The sequence below is a fragment of the Taurulus bubalis genome (assembly GCF_910589615.1).
Source record: "Taurulus bubalis genome assembly, chromosome: 5".
Lineage (NCBI taxonomy): Eukaryota > Metazoa > Chordata > Actinopteri > Perciformes > Cottidae > Taurulus > Taurulus bubalis.
In genome coordinates this window covers 6,698,418-6,718,675 of record NC_136593.1, presented here as the reverse complement: position 1 = coordinate 6,718,675, position 20,258 = coordinate 6,698,418, and the positions used below count along the sequence as shown (strand labels likewise).

General features: G+C 45.1%; 1 protein-coding gene across 1 annotated transcript in view; it reads left to right on the top strand.

Moving 5' to 3' along the window:
- The window catches only part of magi3b (membrane associated guanylate kinase, WW and PDZ domain containing 3b), a gene marked incomplete at its 3' end in the record, with an annotated part of 119,368 nt that overhangs the window by 92,136 nt on the left and 6,974 nt on the right, over window positions 1-20,258 (top strand). The window contains exons 4-16 of the mRNA XM_079217630.1: window positions 324-530; window positions 2,314-2,482; window positions 4,930-5,009; window positions 5,813-5,870; window positions 7,027-7,133; window positions 12,339-12,530; window positions 13,317-13,970; window positions 15,868-15,899; window positions 16,552-16,717; window positions 16,806-16,900; window positions 17,059-17,266; window positions 18,713-18,895; window positions 19,875-20,060. Coding sequence (XP_079073756.1) covers window positions 324-530; window positions 2,314-2,482; window positions 4,930-5,009; window positions 5,813-5,870; window positions 7,027-7,133; window positions 12,339-12,530; window positions 13,317-13,970; window positions 15,868-15,899; window positions 16,552-16,717; window positions 16,806-16,900; window positions 17,059-17,266; window positions 18,713-18,895; window positions 19,875-20,060 — 2,337 coding nt within the window. The remainder of the gene's footprint in view (window positions 1-323; window positions 531-2,313; window positions 2,483-4,929; window positions 5,010-5,812; window positions 5,871-7,026; window positions 7,134-12,338; window positions 12,531-13,316; window positions 13,971-15,867; window positions 15,900-16,551; window positions 16,718-16,805; window positions 16,901-17,058; window positions 17,267-18,712; window positions 18,896-19,874; window positions 20,061-20,258) is intronic.

Sequence of the window (20,258 nt, the reverse complement as noted above, 5' to 3'; positions counted from 1 at the left end):
TAATGTTACATGAGTCATGACAGCCCTGTGGTGCGGTTATTGAGGGAAAACAAAGCAGGGGTTTGAGAGATGTGGAAATTTTGGCGGAGGAAGAAGAACCTCTGGAACGTGGAAAAAGTCCACCTTGTGTGACATTAAGGGAATTAATATTTTGAACCTGATTGAAATGAGAGGAACTGGAGTGACGTTGACAAGGTGGATGATCTCTCTGCTTCCCTCGCGCAACATAAATACAGTTTATTTCACACTACTGCACATTCTTCTTCCATCCACTGTTTGTGCATGTTTATAAGTTAAGCCTCTCTCATCTTTTACTCTGAAAGGTAACTACTACGGGACCCCGAAGCCGCCGGCGGAGCCCAACCTGGTGCAGCCGGACCTGGTGGACCAGGTGCTGTTTGATGAAGACTACGGTGGCGAGATCCCCAGGAAACGCACCACCTCAGTCAGTAACATGGACAGGAAGGACAGCGCGGTCCCCGAGGAGGAAGACGACGATGAGAGGCCACCGCTGGTCAACGGACTCCCCGGTCAGTAAATGTCACAGCACAGAATGTCATGTTAAGTAACGGAGAGTCTGCCGTACGCTGTTTGTCCTTTGGTTGTGGGATTGCCACGTTAGGTCACTGTCACTGTCCGCTGTAAGACATGAAGGCTTTGCCTGGTTGCAGATTGTTTACCGTTTGATGGGCCCAGTGGGTGTTGTGAGGAAAATTCCAGCACTGCGCACCTCTCAATCTGTTACATAAAACGGCATTAAAAGATTCTCCCGCTGAGCAGCTTGATCATCTCTCTTAAGCTCTCGTCGCATCCACTTGTCATTTGTTTCTGTCGTGTTTTCGCTCGCCCAGATCAAACTCCCGGTCCAAACTCTGTTTGAGAACCAACATGAAATATTTAACCTGCCAGACCTGGCGATGCCGTCGCTGTTTCCTTCCTACTACGTCGCAACAAAGGTCACATCGAGGAAGCTAGAACCCAGGAAAAGCGCCCGCCTCAGAAGCAGGTTGCATACTGTGCACCATACCTGTTTTTTTTTTTTTTTTTACAGGGAGAGAATTGGCGTTAACACGGTGGGCAAAACCAAGCTGAAAATGGTGTTTTTCTTTCCAGAACGGAACATTGTTTTGACAGTCAAGGCTCAAACGCTGCTTGCTCAGCTGTACAAAGGATTCACAGAAATCCAAAGTCTGTTTACCCAACCGCTCTGTCATATTGAAATCAAACAGAGAATGATGCCCAAACATCCAGGAGTTCTTTTTATGGAAAGAAACCAGTCGCAAATGACTGCCCGTAGAGTTGTAGTCTCAGACCAGCCATAGATGGGCAGAGTTATGGTCGAATGAAAAAAGAGGCTAATGGAAAATGTGAGCTCTAAGTCTCTAAACTCCTGACTGCAGCTTTCCCCCGTCTTCGCTCAGACTGTCCTTATCATAAACTCCCCTCTCACCCGCAGTCCCTCTTTACGTGTATCGCTGAGTGGGCCCTCTGTGAACCGGGTGACCTCAGCGCTCCTTCAGGCTCACTTGGATTCTCCAAGTGTTTACATGGCTCTTCAAACACATGTGCATTCAATCTGCGCGTGTGTGCCTTTTTAAATGAAATATAAAGTGTGTTTTTGTTTTTTTAGAAGAGAGTCAAAAGACAAAAAGCGATTTGGATGCTGCAAATGGGACTTTGTGTTTTGCAATTATACATTCAATCTAAAATACAGGTGGAATGATCACCCAAGAAATGTGGCGTGCGTTGCCTCTTTCAGCATCATCTTCTGTTGTGAGGAGGTTAGCGCCGCGTGAAAGATAGGGATGAAAAGAACTTGCGTTTCATCCCTTTATACCCGTCTTCTAAGGGAAGGTGTGAAATGCTAAGTGAATTAGGAGGGCCTTTGTTGTGTGTTTCATGTTCGTTCAAGACCAGTTTCTCATTAATGGGTGTACGTAAAAAAGCAATAGTGTACAAGTGAAGAGCAGCGGTACAGTATTATCATTCAGAAATCCCCTCGGGCTCAAATGGCCCTTTCTAATGTGAATCCCTTCCTCTATCGTTGCAACCCTCAGGGAGTGTGCATGTACATATGCATAAGCATTAACACTGTGTGCACATGCAAATGCCAAACAGCCCTTTGGCGAACACACGCACACACCATCCCATGCAAATCCTATGAGCGACACAGCTCTTCCTCCACTCCCCTGCAGCACGGATGAAGCCAGGAGGGCAGAGGTGTTCCTGCGGACTAACCATCCGCTCTGTCTGCTCGGGTTTCTCCCTGTTTTTCCATCCACACCCTCTCTTTCTCTCTCTCTCTGGATACAGAGCTCAAAGAGGGGGCAGACTGGAGGAAAGCGGTGCCAAGCTACAACCAGTCCAGCAGCTCCATGGACTTCCGCACATGGAGCTCTCTGCCCCGCGATGACAGCCTGGAGCCCCTGCCCCTTAACTGGGAGATGGCTTACACTGAGACCGGCATGGTCTACTTCATAGAGTAAGTGGCATGAGAGCATTTAGTGCTGAAGCTGTTGGTCAACTGAGCAATTAATGAGTATCACTATTTTCCGTGAGCATTGAATTCATTTAATGTGATTTATCGAATAAAGAAGCCAGATGTTTGTAGGTTCCATCCTATTACAATGTGAGGATTCCCCGTGTTTCCGTATCTTGCATTATTATAAACTACGACAACAATTCAACTATTCTTTGTTCTCCTCTTACACTGTTAAAAATCACCCCAATTCACCCATCACCCATTTTTGCTGGTGGAAATGTAACAAATTAGCAATACAAGCGAAGAGAACAAGGACGTTTCTGTATTGCATTGCGCCGCACAGCCACCAAAGCTGAAGTAGTTCTGTAGTTCATCATTGACTGGGACGTCACTGGATGCAGGGAGAGTGTAGCCTCTGTGACTCTCCTGACTCTAGAAGTGGGCAAATGGATTGTCAGTGAATTTGAGGCGGGCCCAAGTGACGTGGCAGCGGAGACAGCTAGCAGCTAGCGACCTGGCACCCACCTGGCACTCAGAGCGGCCATGTGCTCAGGCCTAATTAAAATAAAGTCCCCCTCCCCCCCAGGAGGCCAGGCTGTAAACATGTTTATTTCTGCATTTTAACATGTAGATTGACTCATTTTTGGAGCCAGACACAAGTGGCCATTTGGGGAACTGCAGTTTGGGGCACTTCCGCTATGGCTTCATCTCTCAGCACTGGAGGTTGCTGCTCAACTACATCCTTCTCAGCTAGATAAAGATAAAGTTGAAAATCCTTTAAAAGACCTCAATGACTAATTGATTCGAACAAGAATTGTCTACAAGGCTGTTGCCAACACCTTTTTTTAACAGTTCCTTCATTACCATGAACATAAATACAACTGTGTGTTAATCTGCAGCTGAAGATCCTAAACAACTGCTACATAATCCAGTTGGAGTAAAGCTAAGGACATTAGTTTGAGAATCTACAATAGCAGAAGCCGTAACAGTAAGAGGAGGCTTCAGGTATATACAGTACTGTACATGTTATTAGCTAGATCAGGTGTAACACAGTCTGTGTGCCGGCTGATGACGTATGAAATGTGGGTCAACTGACGACTTGGGTGTTGCTACTTAAGTAAATCATACCATCTTGCAACGGCAGCGGCGTATGTTGTACGATGTGACGTTAAAAATGGATGTGTTGTTTGTATAGCTGATGTAAAACAGCATTTTATTTACTGCTTGCTGCTTTATGCATAATGAAGCACAGATGAACGTTTCTGTTAGTACAAATCAGTGCAGTTAGGTTTGATGCTGGGTGTGTGATGATGGGTTTGTGATCTGCATGCGACACCGTTTACTCGTCGCTGAGTGATTTAAGCTCAACAGCAACACGTTCAGGGAAAGAAAGTTACACTTATTGTCCATGTGAACGCACAAAGAGGCTCCCGATTCCTGACTGAACGGAGACAAACACTACACATCCCATCACCCCTAGACTCTGAGTCTAATCTGTATCATGGCAATATTTTGGGCAGTGAAATAGTAATACTGTAAAACATAAAATGTTCCAAGTTCAAATAGCATGGCTGACAAGTTCCGTATTTTACCTGTCGTATTTGTTTCCTTCATTCTAAAGATAGCAAGTTATGGAAAACTTTGATAATTAAAAAAAAAGTGTAATACACATGATTTGGACGGATTTTTTTTTTTATTGTTTCAAAAACACAACACAGTGGATTTCAATAAGCGTTACTTATTCACACAAAAGGCCTCGATCACTGCGTAAACTCATCATTTGTGCCAATATACAGTGTGTATATTCTGTATATGTATGCAGCAACTCAAGTAAGTGGTCAAAATGATCTGCTGCTAAAGAAGGTGAGAATAGATTGAATGCCAAATATATGTGCATTTAAAAGGGATTTGACTTGCTGATTGGTGCACCACAATAAACACAGTTATTGCCATTGACTGTCATATTTTTTTTTATCTAACATAAAGACCAAACATTCTGATCAACTAGCCTTTCTCAGAGGTTGATGTCATACATGTGTTGGTGCACTCGGTGTACATGCCTGCATGTGTGTCCATGCAAGCCGGTGTGTTTTATTCATATTTGGCTCAAAGCCATTTGTCTCTAAAGATATCAGAAGACCATTGTGCTCTTCTTCCTGATTACACACCCCAGTTGTTCAACACATTTGAGGGTAAACAAGTTTGTCGGGTTTCTCATTCAGAGGTTGTTTTTTCTCTCTCTCCCCTCTGAAAACGCCGCCTCACCATATGCACGTTAATCTGACAGCTGAACGTAAAATAAATGGATCGCATGTGTGTCTCCAGTGACTCTCGTGCACCGACGCATGTCACACAGGAGAACCCGCCTGTCGTGGCACATCCTGTTATTGGCCTCAGCAGCGGCCTTTATGCTTGATATTTTACTGGCTGCTGTTTGTGCTCCGCAGTCACAATACCAAGACGACCACGTGGCTGGACCCCCGCTTGGCGAAGAAGGCGAAGCCCCCTGAGAAGTGCGAGGATGGAGGTATGTAGGCTGCTTCTCAGCTGGCGTACTCAAGCATGCAGTCATTCCATTAACGGCTGCACGTGTATTTACACGGGGGGGTGGGGGGCAGGCCCTCTATTGTCTGCTCCCGCCATTACATGATCCATCACGTCACACATTCAGTAAAAAAAAAACTTCCTCTTTTGAATCGACGTGCCACCTAAGAGTAGCCCTCAGCTTCACGGTCACATGACCTAATTGACCTCGAGCCGGGGTCTACTTTGAGGAATCCCAGCCGTGCCGTCGTATCCCCAGGATGCTAATGTGGGCTTAAGTGCAGGCGGAGACAGAGAGTAGCCACGGCTGAAAGAGTGGGTCCCTTCCAGACGGCTTTTAATGGATTTTTACAGAAAGCTAGTTGGTGTGTTGCTTCTGAAAAGCTACTCCAAAGCTCTCTCTTGCGTGAAGAGTCTCTCTCTCTCTCTCTCTCTTTCTCTCTCCCTCTCTCACCCCTCTCTCTCTCTCTCTCAGCCTGATATATTCATCAAGGCGTGACATACATCAACCATTCCAACGGGCCTGCATGTTGAAACCACTGAAATGTTCACAAAAATCTTTGTCGGCTACTTTCTTACGCTAAATGTCCCAGTCGGAGGGAAGACAAACACACTGGCACCGACTGCTGCACCTCACCGCTGTGTTAAATGGCTCGCAACGCCCAGATGATTGTCGACTAAACATCGTGCCTCCTCTCCCTCTCCTGTCTTTCCATTCTGCCATCTCACAACGCTCTGTATTTGCATCTCTGCTTCACTCAATGGCCCACTGTTCTCTGTTGGCAGAGCTACCGTACGGCTGGGAGGAAATCGACGACCCGCAGTACGGCACGTACTACGTCGAGTAAGTTTTATTGATTCATCAGTGTGTGTATTTTCCAAGCACTCCAGCTGTCATTATCACAGACAGTTCAAATCCTTCTCGCCCACTTGTTCCTCGCAGATGCACAGAACACACAACCCCATTTCGCCCCAGAAGGATCTGGAGTGCATATTACACTGTGTACATTGGCAGTGGACCGGCATAAATCAATACCGTCCAAAAATAAACAAATGGATGTAGCGCACGGCTCGTGTTGTTGCATCTCGGGTGACGGGAACAGTTGAAGATTCTGATCAGGATCTCCCCGTTGTTTGCATCAGTGGGTGGCAAAATGAAGCTCTGCGGGTAACATTGCAGCGACCTGTATGTGAACACGAGTGTGTTTGTGTAATAAGCGTGTGTGCAGGATGCGTATATACGTCGCTGCATATTTGTACATTTGTCTGTGAGCAAAATGTGTGTGTTTTTAATTGTTTTTGTGCTTCACCACCGCAGCAGGAAATCAGTGAAACGCGGCCATTGTAACAGCAGTAGAGAGAAGTGGGGGAGACTTTCAACTAGAATAGATGGAGGGAGGCGGGAGGGGGCTGGAAGGAGAGGTAGCAATCTGTTGTGATGAACAGAAAATGGGAACACTGGCGTTGTTTTATTGCTCAGACTGCAGAAGGATCCCTCCTAGGTATAAGTGACAAGAGAGCGAGCAGCGCTCACTGTTTGGACAAGGAGAGTCAGTGGCATAAAGATGGAGCTTATAGCTGCCAGTCTTTTAGCTTGAAATGCACTCACTATGATACAATGACTGTGGTGTGTATGCCAGGGGGACAACAGGCTGTTTACCTTGTTGTAGAATGTAGAGGAACAGGATGTTGTTGGCCTTCATTTCCTACAATATGATATTGCTAAAAGCCATCGTTGCTCCCCCACATAAAGAGGAGGCGAGGCCGCCTTTACTGTATGTGTGCTGTGTTTATGAATGTATTTATAATGATGCCACTATAGCATCCCTGTATTAGGAGATCACAGCTCCTTTATAAGAAAGGTACATGCATAATTAACTGCAAAAAAAATGTGGAGCACAAAGCTTAAAACGTCCGAGGTGTGTGTGAGTGTGTGTGTTGTTATGTTTGCAAGTCTCTTAAATCTGAGCCTGTTTTTCCTTATTCTTTTTTTTCTGCAGCCACATCAACCAGAAAACCCAGTTTGAGAACCCGGTCCTGGAGGCAAAGAAGAAGCTGAGCCAGGAGACGGCTGCGATCCAACAAGCCGCAGCAGCACCTTCCCAAGGTAACAGCAGCCCTGCAGAACCTGTCCCCTACTTCAACTGCATTTTGATAGTTAGGAGAAAGGAAAAAAAACTTATACCACCATAACTGCGGAGGAGTTGAGTAAAGGACACACGGAAAGCATATTGCGACTGCCACATCGCTGCTCCCACACGTGACCTTTGAAAACAAGCACGTGGTATTGCACCCTACCTTTTGATGTCTCTCACGGCTCGATAAGACATGCAAGTACATGTATGAGTGTAATTACTTCCACTAGCTTCCTGACTTCCACACTCGTCATTGTCTGTCTGGGTAGAAGAACCGCCACAAGAAATTCCAGTAAAAGTGAAGTCATCTGAAACTAGAAAAGTGAGCTAAGTAGAGAGGATATCTCCACTAAGGGGTGTCTGCAACAACCTAATTACTAATGTAATGTTTGATTGAATTAATACAACATCTAGACATACATACATACATACATACATGAAACCATACATGCAAACATAAATACATACATACAAACAATTGGCTGGCGGAAATGAGATTCAAAACTGCTGCAGTTGGAGTCAACGACGGTGTAAAACTGTCAATAAAATATGTTTTCAAAAAGGCTGAATCTCCGAGACCTCCAGGGGTCCTTTAGCTGAGAGTAAATAATGTACACAAATAAATATTTGTCTGATTGGTCCAGCAGTAAGCGAGACTAGCCATGGACAGATACACACATCAATGCACTCACACACATACACATAATCTCCTGGCTGGGATAATGACAAATGATGACTTTCTTCGTTCCTGCTCTCTGGATGATCATTGCTCACTTATTGTGCTACTGTTCTCTGACCTCCACTATTGTGTATGATATTCAAGAACAACCGGAGGAGGTTGGGCGTTAGTATTATCACTCTGGACGTGAGCACGAGTCGAAACATGAGTCCTCTCCAGTCATGCGCTTCTAGTTTAATCACTTTGGCTTACGCTCTGTACTGAGGCTCACCCTTTCACCTCAGTCAGCGTGCTGTGACAAATATGTTATCTGGGAACGCAAAGCAGCGAGAGGGTTGTCATTTCATGCAAGGTCAGCAGAACGTGTAAACCTTCAAGTCGCCTCAAACAATAATTGATTGTCAAAATAAAACGCTGTTCTTCCCTGGTTCGCTCGTACAACACAGGTTTCTTTTGTCAGCTCTGCGGTAACGACCTGTTCTTTAGGTCGACGAGCAATTTTTCTCCCGCGATAAACATTCTGAATTAAGTGTGTTTTCATTACAATGGATGTATAATAGATTACAGCGCCCGAGATAGACGGGCTCGCAGCGCTGGCAGGGTGTCAGGGAGTGGGAATGCAGGGGAGGAGGCCGGCTTTTAGCGGCGCATGTGGTAACAGCTGGTGGAGCGGCACATCAGAGAGGGCAGGCATAATCAGACATTTCTCTGCTCAGGTGTGTGGGGACTGAGGAAAACCGCCATGGCGCCCCTGATTACCGATTACACAACCTGGTGAGCTGTCAGACGGTGGCTGTGATGAAGCAGTCGACGGTTACACCTCAGGCTATACTTCGGATTTTTACAGTTTTCCGAGATAGATTCCTCAGGAGTTTTTTTAATTAGTGACTTTTATATACCTGAGTATGTGTTTTTAATTAAAATGACATTTCTAATTCAATAAATGATTCATTCTCACTTGATTTTATTAAAAAGAAAAAATCCCTTGGGAAACTGAGCGATTGTTATACACCACTGTAAAGTCATAGGCTGTTTTATGAATTTGTTTAAATAAAAGTCCCAAACTGCTGTATTTGGATGTATTGAACACCATAAGTAAAATATACATGACGTTTGTTACATGAGAAAATTAAAATATCATTCAAATAGCCCCAACTGAACTAAAACCCTCTCTAACTTTGTTCTGCTTCACTTTATAAAAGTCAACCTTTGCAGAGAGAATGTTCACATATTGTGCTATGATCTGGGAGAAGTTTAGACCTTACAGCTGCATCATTTCAAAGAAATAATCATCCTGTAAGTGCTTTTTTTCTAGGCGGACCTGACACCTTTTCATGTTTACTGTGTGTCATCTTCATTTACTCTTAACCCGTAACATATAGACTGATATTTACACATCTGAACAACACCTCACATGTGTAGCCTTTTATTATCACACCAAAATCATCCAAATAGCCCTAGTGGTTGCAGAGATACACCCTTTTTTAGTTTGGGTATGCAATTTTCGAGCAGACGCTGGGTTTTGATGTGGTTGAATCTTATTTAACGATTCTTTTTTGTGTGCAAAAGATGTTTACTGTTTTTCTTTTTTCCAAAATGCCCTTTTCAAACTTTTCCGATCGTTTGAATTTCATGGAGAATTATTTATGAATTGAATACTAATGTCCGTAATATGAGGTGTTGAGCTCAACCTACAAAGGAGGCTCTACTGTGCTGTTTGTCAGCGAGCCAACTCAACAGGCGTTGTGCCCACACGTGTTGCTTTGTTCTGATTGGTTGTCTGCATTGTATCCTACTTTCCCTGTTCGTCGAGCCTTGGCCTCGCGACAACGGTTGCTTATAAATTATAATGTTCAAGGTGCATTCTCGGAAATAACAGCAGCCGTTGTTTCTCCCATTGATGTAGTAAGAAAGACGTCTTCCCAATTATGCTGAATAATGTCTCCGGGGATTTACTACGCAATTGAGTCACACACGAGAAATCAAAAAGCACGGCTGTTGATGGCTTTGTCTGCCTCTGGCTTTCAAAGTCTGCCCACAAACATTGGCACAGAGACCTTCCTTGGACTCTCCCACACAAGTACAGACTCGCACACGGCGCTCTCACTTCCTCCTTCTGTCTCGTTCTCCCGCCATTACCCCTGTATGTTTCTCCACACACACACAAATATTATATTATATGTTATTTCAGTGCTGCGCTCTCGGGAAGAAGCAAAAAACGTCCCATGTTGAGTTTATGAAGCAATTTAAATGTGATTATGTAAATGGTTCTTGCTTGATCCATGTGACAGGGTGGACATCTGGAGTCCACACTGACTGTGCAGAGATGCACTCGCTCACAGCCGCGCACGCCGGCGCTGGATGTTTATGAACCGCTGAACCAGTTGATGGTGCATTTAAATTCCTCGCGCACGCCTGTGGAAGTTACAGAGCGTTTTTAAAACTGGAGGAAATGAGAGGTTGCTGCGGTTGCGGTTGCTTTGCAGCCAAACTAGGAAGCTGCTGCTGTGATCTTGAAAATTAGAAATGGAAATTGGTCACCGTCCAATCAGCATGTGCGACAGAGAGAGGTAAAAAAAAGAAAAGGGGTAGAATTGGAAGACGATATGCAGCTCTATGTTTGCACACAGAGTGGTAGTTTATTATTCTCAACAAATGCCAATAGAAGAACAAAAACAAGAATTAATTGGCCCTATCAAGTGTTATTCTTCTGTTTAGGTCCAAAAACGGTTAAAAACACATCAGTAACCGTTAAACTCTAGGTGACATTTTCCTTCATTGCCATGAACACAGACAGATTATTTAGAGTTAATCCCACATCCAGCGTCCTGATGGCATTAATACTCACTAATGCAACAATTGTGGCGGAAAAAGTCCCCTGCAGATGCACTATTTACTCCTGTTTGAGCAATGGTATGTGTAATCTGCAGCTGTTTGTTTTATCCTCTTTACTAGATGAAACTATTATTTTACAGATTTACATCTTCTGAAGGAGTCTTTGTTGGGATCTGTTGACAAAAAAGAAAAACAAAGAATAGGACAACTTTTGTTCTTTTAACTGCTTTATATTGTACAAATACATACATTGTGACATACATTTATTGTTATTGTTGACACACATGACACCCATGTCTACGATGCATTAGAAACATACTTATAATGCTTTATAATCTGTAAATAGCACTGTATACTTATATTTGTAAGCGCTCATAAATAATCCAAATGCTTTATAACAATAATCATAACACATTATAATGCTATTTATAATGACTTAAAAGGTCAATATCATAATACTGTATAGTTGCAGGTCTCTCAAATATTTTTTTTGCAAGGATCAAAGTGTATTATATTTCCCAAAGTAATATTTTATTACCATATAAGTCATTATGAAATGCTTATAATGTCCGATGGTTATTAGTATAAAGCATGTGAAATAGCTACGAGTGGTCACAACTATAAGTATACAGTGCTATAAACAGATTATAATGGTAGATTGGAGACATAGATGTCATATAAAGTGTTACCGTAATATTTTATGAAAAATAATTTGTTTACTGCTGCCTATTTGTCATTACGGTATTTTTATTATAATTTTTGCTGCATTGCATTGAACTTTAGAGTTAAAGAAACAGCTTATTAAAAAAAAAAATAATGTATGGACCATTTCTAATGGCTTGCTATAATAATATTTCTGGCATCTCTGAGACAGACCGCCACATCGAATTCTGTCAATACACGGCACAGTCGCTGGAATGTGCATCATGTGTCACCAGCTGGCTTTTTTTTTGCTGTTTTTGTGTTTTTGAGTCGAAGCTATAACGCCATCCAGGAGGCCAGAGAGCCCATCAGGCTGAGGAGGGAGGAGGAGGGAGGGGGGGGTCCATGATCTAAAGTGCTGATACCACAATAACGCCAGATAGGGCCGCTGCTCAGTTTAATTCAGTGTGACCCTGACAGTCGGTTATCTCGCGTGCGGCGTATGCCACTGGTCCATATTGATGCTGCCACTGACCTTAAGTTGTTCCTTACTCAAGTTGTAAAAAGTCTACCCCGACAAAACTCTTTTCTGAGCCACTGACTGCAGCAGGAAGGGGATAAGAGAGGACATGGCGCTAAATTGGACCCTGTCAGAGGTGCTATATCACTGTTCTGCTCTATAGTTTTATATTAGCTGGGAGCGCATAGCGGTTAAGTAAATCAGCATCTAAAGCGAGCGTCGTATGTCATTGTATCCGTCTCTTTGTGCTCCTCTCTGTGGGGCTGCACAGAAAGGTGTCTGGTGATGGCTTTATCTAGTTCAGGCGTGTACATCACACCTGTTAATTGTAAATGACTAATTATGATGTTGATCCTCGGCACATAACGGGTGTCATCGACGTTCAATGGATTTTGCTGCCTTCCAACAGGGATATGAATCTATTAAACCTGCGTCGCTTGTGTTTTTGATGAAGCTTCGTCGTTCATGTTCATCTACATGCGTGTGCTCTTTTGTTTGCAGGAAAGGGAGGTGCGTTCGCCTTCACCTCCGACCCCAGCGAGCTGAAGGGTGAGTTGTACCACACGGCGCTGAAGAAAAGCTCCCAGGGGTTTGGATTCACCATCATCGGCGGCGACCGCACCGATGAGTTCCTGCAGGTGAAAAACGTGCTCGGCGACGGCCCTGCCGCCCACGACAAAAAGATGGCGTCCGGTGAGCAAAAAAAACCTCTGCAGACGTACACCTCTCTGCTGAAAGGGCATTCCAGTACAAATCAACACTTACAATCTCATTTAGCTGGCTGGAAGATCTATGAAGCTCATAGCTTCTAATTTCCGCGGTATTACAAAAAGAAAATGTATATATTTCGCAATCAACTTGTACCAGCTGTGCTACCACAATGCACCTGGAGGTATACATTTTACCTCTGTAGTGCTCATTTAACCTAACACTGTCCCATGAGTTCAGCAAGGTAATAACAACAACTAGCTCTGTCGAGGGTACAGTTGTGTAGCAGACAGTCTGATTATGGTGGGTGGGAAGCCATGTGACGGCTTTGTTGTTTAGTTTCTGATCTTGCCATTGCCTTGCGGCTGCTTAGGTAAATCAACAGCTGTGAGCTCTGTGTGTGTGTGTGTGTGTGTGTGTGTGTGTGTGTGACAATGGTACGATGTGACGGAAAATGTACACCCGCCGCCCGTGTAGCTGTGGCAGGGAGTGCTGTTCAGGTCTGTTCAACAATGAGCATATGAAGGAGGGACATGGAATAAAGTGATGGTAGGCTGAAGAAATAAAAGGGTAAAAGGGAAAACGGAGAGGGCTGGGAGTGAAAATGAAAATTTGAGAGAGCAGCGAAGAGAAAAAGGGGCATTTTAAGAAGATAGATCCCTCTGACAAAGGAAGGAATAAGTGCTTTCCAAAGACATCTAGAGACGTGATGTCTGGATTAATTACAATAATAGAAACTCAACGAACCAATTTCTCTCCTTTCCGCTTCAGGTGATGTCATTGTTGAGATTAACGGGATGTCTGTGCTGGGCAAAACCCATCCAGAGGTGGTGCAGATGTTCCAATCCATCCCCATCAACCAGTACGTGGACATGGTCCTTTGCCGCGGATACCCGCTCCCTCCGGACGTGGATCTAAGCAGCGACGACCCTCTCCCGCCTCCGCCTCCCCCGCCGGCCACCCAGCCCCAGCAGGCCCTGCACGGCGGAGAGGTGGTGACGGCCGTGCCCCTCATCAACGGACAGCCGCTGCTCGTGAAAGGCGACGTCCTCCACGGCTCCTCGCAAGAGCTCCACTACGTCACCACGGACGCCAGCGGCCGGCCCGTCGTGGCGGCCTTGCCCAACGGGCGGCACGGGGAGAGCGTCGGGAGAGAGTTGGCGGCCGGGATGCTGCAGCCAGAGCTGGCCAGCGTGCCGCTGGTCAAGGGGCCCGGGGGATTCGGGTTCGCCATCGCCGACTGCCCGCTGGGCCAGAAGGTGAAGATGATCCTGGACGCCCAGTGGTGCCGCGGCCTGCAGAAAGGTGATGTCATCAAGGAGATCAACAGGCAAAATGTGCAAACGCTCAGTCACGCCCAGGTGGTGGACATCCTCAAAGACTTGCCCGTGGGCAGCGAGGTCAACGTGCTTGTGCTGCGAGGAGGTGAGAGACGGTTTGTCATGGGTCTGTCTGTCATCCATCTATTTATCTGGCAGACTGAATGTCTGTATAACCATGTGATGTGTCTCTCGCTGCCGGTGGGTCTCATGCCTCATTTCCACTGCATGGTTTCGCTCGACTTGACTTTCTGTCCAGGTCCCTCTAATTCGTTTTCCACTGTGGATAGTGCAGTGTAGGTGGGAATCAAACTGCGGTCGCATCATCTTCAACGCGACACTCGCAGAATCCTCTCATTGGCAAATAAACAAATAAACTGCCCTTTGTCAATTAGTAGTTTTATGGGCTGCCGATTTCAAGTCGAGTGAATACAAATACAAATGTTGTGGTGGCTATTGACGGTAGCTCGGCTATTTTAAAAATGGCGGGTCTGTGCAGGATGTCCCGTGACGTGCGAGTGACCATTCTAGTGATGATTCTCTCATTCTCTCGACCCATCAGTTTTACCTCCACATTCCAGTAGTTTATTCTAATTTAAAACCCCCAAAAAGAGCGATTCCAGTTGAGTAGAGCCGGCATTACTCTTCCTCCTATCATTCTATCCACCCTTCTCTCTCGTGCTCTAATGCCATCTGGTGTGTGACGTAACTTGCTGTCGCTGTCGATACAACTTCCACAGTGCCCATGGGAGGTGAGGTCAGCGTGCTGATACTGGCGGGAGGTGAGGTGGTGCTGTGGCTTGTTGGGGGGCATTGACTGACCACACACTGTTGTTCTGTAAAAGCCTGGGTGATGCCACTGTGTCTGCGGTCTATAGGTCACCACAACAGAGGCTGCCGCTGAATAGATCCACCTGCACCTCCTGTAGCTGTTGCATTCAATGAGCCGACTCGATCTCAACGAGCCCTGTTTTTTGTCTCGGGCTTTTTCCAAATCGTATGTCTCGAGCATTTCTCGAGCATTCCTCCTCTGTGTCTCCACTCAACCCGGCTCTGTTTATGACAACTCCCACTGAGGCGTAACGCAGTCTGTTACAAGTCTGAAAGCGGGAATTACATAAGCGAGGGGCTGTGCTGGATTCCAAAGGAGAGCGGGGAGGAGAGTAGGCACCCTTCAAATGTCTCCTACATCATCTCCAGCCGCCCCGGGGATTCACTGCGTAAATCGATGAACCCCGGATTGGCTTTGATCGTCAGCGGAGCGTAGGGGACTTCTACGTGCCTCTCTTAAAGAGCCTGGGATGGGAGGAAAAGAGTGGCTGTGTTTCAGGTGTGTGCAGACTGCGCTCGACTTTTTGCGTTGCCTTTGATGACTTCTGATGTCGGATCGGGGGAAATTTCGCAAGTGGAGCGGGAAAAAAAACCGCCGCTGCGTCTCCCCCGTTTACATCAGGCTCCATTAACCCCTCATCAAGCCAAGTGTTGGTCCGGCCCCACAAGGCTGCGGGCTCCAGAGGAGTGTTTGTTAATCCAGTTGATGCGGGGAGTTGAGGGGGAGAGAGGGGGGGGGCTGAAAGAGATGATCTGTAGGGAACAATCTGAGCGCTTGAGATGGAACGTGTGGGTGTGCTGTACAGTGAACACAGAGAGAGAGAGAGAGAATTATCGCTCATTGAATTATATGCATGAATCTCTAATGCACTCACCCGCATTCCTTTTCCCTGCAGTGGGCTTCCACTATGTAGCAAGCACTCCAGCACATGTACTACCTTTACATTCCCTATGTATCTTTAATCGCACATGGATGCATGTTCCCTCATGGAGTACACACCTCTTGAGTTTAGAGCCGCTCTCACTGGTTTATTTTCGTGCGGCCCGCCGCCGTGGCTCAGTGGGAGAGAGGCAGTGCCATCTGGTGGACGCTGCTTCAGGGATTGTTGTCCTTCCGAGTCATATCTGCATTTCTCACCATATTCCTGTTGCCTATCTGTGTCTCTCCATAGGTCAAACATCCCCTGTGAAGAGTCTAAAGCCTGTGAGTAAAAGCATATCTTTTCCTATTTCCCCACTATTGTTTACCCTTGGGGACTTATCCCGCAATTTAATTGCGAGGCTTTTTGTCCTTCAGCTTAACCAGTAAAGCCTCTGTTGCATCGAATTAAATGATAGCAATACATTTGAATATTGATTATGTTTCTGGGCGCCTCCTTTTGTTTGCTCTGAAAAACGGTCTTAATTACTTCCTTTCAGTATTCGTATTCTTAGGGCTATTGTCAGGGGATTGCAATGGTAATGAAGCATGGATGAGCCTCTTTAGATATGGTGGTATTATTAATACCAGAGTTTTAGATAAAGAAGTTGGCCTTTCCGCGTGAATGGGCCTGCCACGGGGAAATCTGCAGTTACTCCCATGGTTTTTAAATGACATTAGAATCTCATCGCTTAGCCTTCAAAACAATTGAAGGAATGAGGAGTTAAACAGCCTATGTTGAAAACAGCCAGTGAGGTGACCTTTACTGCTTCTGATAATCTATCACCATCACATGCTCAGCCACCGAGTCAGTCGGGTTTAATGAGCTGCAGAGACTATCAATAAAATGTCTGATGTCCTTCAAGGGAGAATACCAAAGGATGTGCGATCTAATGTAAGGCACGTGAGTGTTGATGGTACATGTATTTCTCTTCAGAGACAGGAAATGACGGCCAGCACAGAGACTTTGGACGGCATCATAGACTCCGCCCCCCAGGCCCTGCCTTACCACTCCAACACGAGCACCCTGCGCTCCGCCGACTCCCCCAAACGAGACGCCACGGAGATGTACCTGAAGTCCAAAGCCCTGCTGGACAGCAGACGTAAGACCAACACAGCATCAGATGTTCTCTGTAGTTTTTTTTTAAAACTATGTTCAGGTCTATTTGACGCAGTATCGCTCATCCACAGAGCCTCACACCAAAGACATAGATGTCTTTCTGAAGAGAGACATCGAAACCGGCTTTGGCTTCCGTGTTCTGGGAGGAGAAGGTCCACAGCAGCCAGTAAGTACATAGAACACTCTTGTATGCATATTTTATGTATTATAATCTCAATCATGGAGAGATGATACCATAAAGAAAACTGATGATGTGGATTAATTTCATACGCCTATTAGACAATCTATTTCCTCGGCTCTGCGTTCATACTAACCCTCTGTCAGAATGTTTTCCCCCAGGTGTACATTGGGGCCATTGTGCCCAACGGAGCTGCAGAGAAGGAGGGCCATCTGAGAGCCGGAGACGAGCTCATCGGCATCGATGGCGTGATGGTCAAAGGTCGTTCGCACAAGCAGGTGCTGGATCTGATGACCAACGCTGCCCGCAATGGTCAAGTCATGTTGACCATACGCAGGAAGGTCATCTACAGAGGTGAGTGGCAAGAAGAGCACCACCTGACACAGTTAAAATGTTTTATTTGCATCTGCTTGAAGTGAACTTTTTTATGTGGATGTTCAGTCCAGTGCTGATGGTAAATGTAGTCCACTGAAGAAATCCATTTCCTTGTGTGTGTGATGTAATCGATGAAGCTGTCTCCTGCTGCACAGCTGTGATGGCTGTGCCTACAGGATGCGCTGCGCATCGAGCGGGGAGTTTGCTATGTTACCCAAGCTCTCTTTTAAAAAGAAAAAAGGAAATATTCTTACAGCTCAACAGAAAAATACAAGCGTACAGCTTCTGAATTCAAGTTTCTTCCACCGAACTAAGGCGGGGTTTGTTGCCACGTTGACTCATCGTAAGACACACTTCATTGAAACTGGAGAGAAGAAACTACATCGAAATGTAGTCTTTCTACTGTTCCAACAATCAGAAACTCTGGTTTGGTCGAAATAAATCCTTAATTTACAAAGTTAGATGGGGAATTATGCCGGCTCTACATGCTGTGTTCCCCCGCTGTCTCTCTCTGCTGCAGCGGACCATTAGTGGCTCTCACGCCTTCTTCTGAGGAAGAAAAACAACACAAATCGCTCATATTTTGGGATGCCATTTTGCTGTTGGAAATGTAACTAGTTTGCCATCCAAGAAGAGAACAAGGACGTGTTTTGAACGTGCCCCGCAGCTACTAAAGCTGAAGCAGCGCTCTGTAGTTTTTCTTTTGCCTCCGAGGACCTCACCGGCACGTCACTCGAAGATGGAAGAACAGCGGATTTTGCAGCTGTTCTCAGAGAGACAGATATGGTTGAAAGTGAGGGAATTTTCCCTTTTTTATATATATTTATTATTGCAAAAGCGTTTTTTTTTTCTGTTTTTCTTTTATTAAATAAACAGCGAGCCGTCCTACAGCGTGTCCAGATTATGAAAATGTTAATTCTCTAAACACCAAATGTCTCAATAAAAAATCCTCAAGAAGGAAGACAAGAAGTGATGCATTTTGTATTTTGATAGAAACACCAGCTGTTTGACGGTTAATTATAGATGCCGCTATAAATAGTTATTCAGTGGATTAAATACAGAGGAACTGTTTGAGCACTGGACATGCTGTTTGTTTTCTCGCAAGTGATCACCGCCTCATTTATGGATTCAGGGAATAGAGAGAGGCCTTGCATAGAATACCTGAGTAGCTTCCTCTCCGCCTGCATCCTCACCGGTAGCCACTGGCAACCACTTTCAACATCCACAATCTGTAGATCCCACTGCCACACTGTGACATTGTTTATACTATTCCATTAGAAGGCATTTATTTGCATATTTCCTGTACGTGAGTACACATGAGGCACATTAAAAACCCTCAGGAATGCACACGCCCACGCACACAGATGCAAACAGTTTGCACCGAACACAAATTTATTTGCATCTGTTTTTTTCCGTCTATTTCAGATGCGACGGATGAAGAGGCTCAGGAAATGGCCCCAGTGCTGGTGAACGGTTCTCCCAAGCTACCTCGCCTGCCGATGCCCAGCGCTCTGGACCACGAGTCTTTTGACATCACGCTCCACCGCAAAGACTCGGAGGGCTTCGGCTTCGTCATCCTCACCTCTAAGAGTAAACCGCCGTACGGAGGTGAGGGTCTGGTCGCTGCAATCCTGCATCAATGTTTTAGGATTTCCCTTCCGAGAACAGATCTTCTCTATGAGCACAGTATTTTTTTTTTGAGATTTAGATTTAGTGATGGAAAAGGTGTACAAAAATGGATGAACCCATAATAAGTGGCGGGCCGTCAGGGCCTGCTCAGCCTTCTCTGCGGGACTAAACAGAATCACAAAGTTATAGCTATTTTATCATTTTAATTTGAAATTTTAATTTTTTTTTTTTTTAAATTTTATAATTAAAAGTGATATCTATTTTATAATGTAATTGTTTTTCACAAATACACTACATGTATGATAATTATTTTTCCCTATTATCACGGCCAGCCACTGTAATAACTGCAGTATATACACATCAAAGACAATAGGAGAAAGTAAATAGTCATGGTAAATGTATGTATGTATGTATATGTATATGTGTGTATATATATACATATATATATATATATATATATATATATATACACACACATTTACTGATGGCAGGGACTCCCATAATATAGTATAATATAGGATCATTCATACCCATCCATACTCCACTGGTACAGCCTATGAGAGCAATTAAGGGTTAAGTGTCTTCCCCAAGAACACATCGACATGGACTAGCAGAGCCGAGGATCGAACTGCCGATCCTTTGATTGAAGGACGCCACAGTCGTCATTGAGTCCCAGAAAAGACGCATTCATCCCATCAAACTAGGCAGTCATAAGTGGATGCTTTGCATTGTTCAGCATCACTGAAGAAGGTCACTCTGTTGGCTGGTTTGTATTTATTGTCATAATCCAACATTGATGTGTTCCTCTTTTGAAGCTGATACAAAAATGCAAGACATTAAACCGATTTCAGTCAAACCGGAACAAAGTCGACCGTTATGTTGGCTTTCTAGATATATGTCAGCGCCCACTCTATCCGGGTAACACTGTCTCATTTCTTGTCACGTCTTGCCATTTCAGTTATTCCACACAAAATTGGCCGAATCATTGAAGGCAGCCCGACCGACCGCTGTGGCCTGCTGCACGTCGGGGATCGTATCTCGGCGGTCAACGGGCGCTCCATCATCGAGCTCTCTCACAACGACATTGTTCAGCTCATCAAGGAAGCCGGCAGCGTTGTCACCCTCACCGTGGTTCCTGAGGATGGTGAGTGTCTCTGTGGGCCGTTATTATGGTGGCTGTGTTGGTGCTGGGATACATTTTTAAACTCAATTGTCTGCAGGGGGGGGATTAGTTTTTGCAGCCTTCGAAACAAACAACATAATAAAAATATCTGAATATTTTAGCGTAAGTATAAAGAATTTAGTTCTTAATTGAGGTTTTGTTTCAGGCTAGATTGTCTTC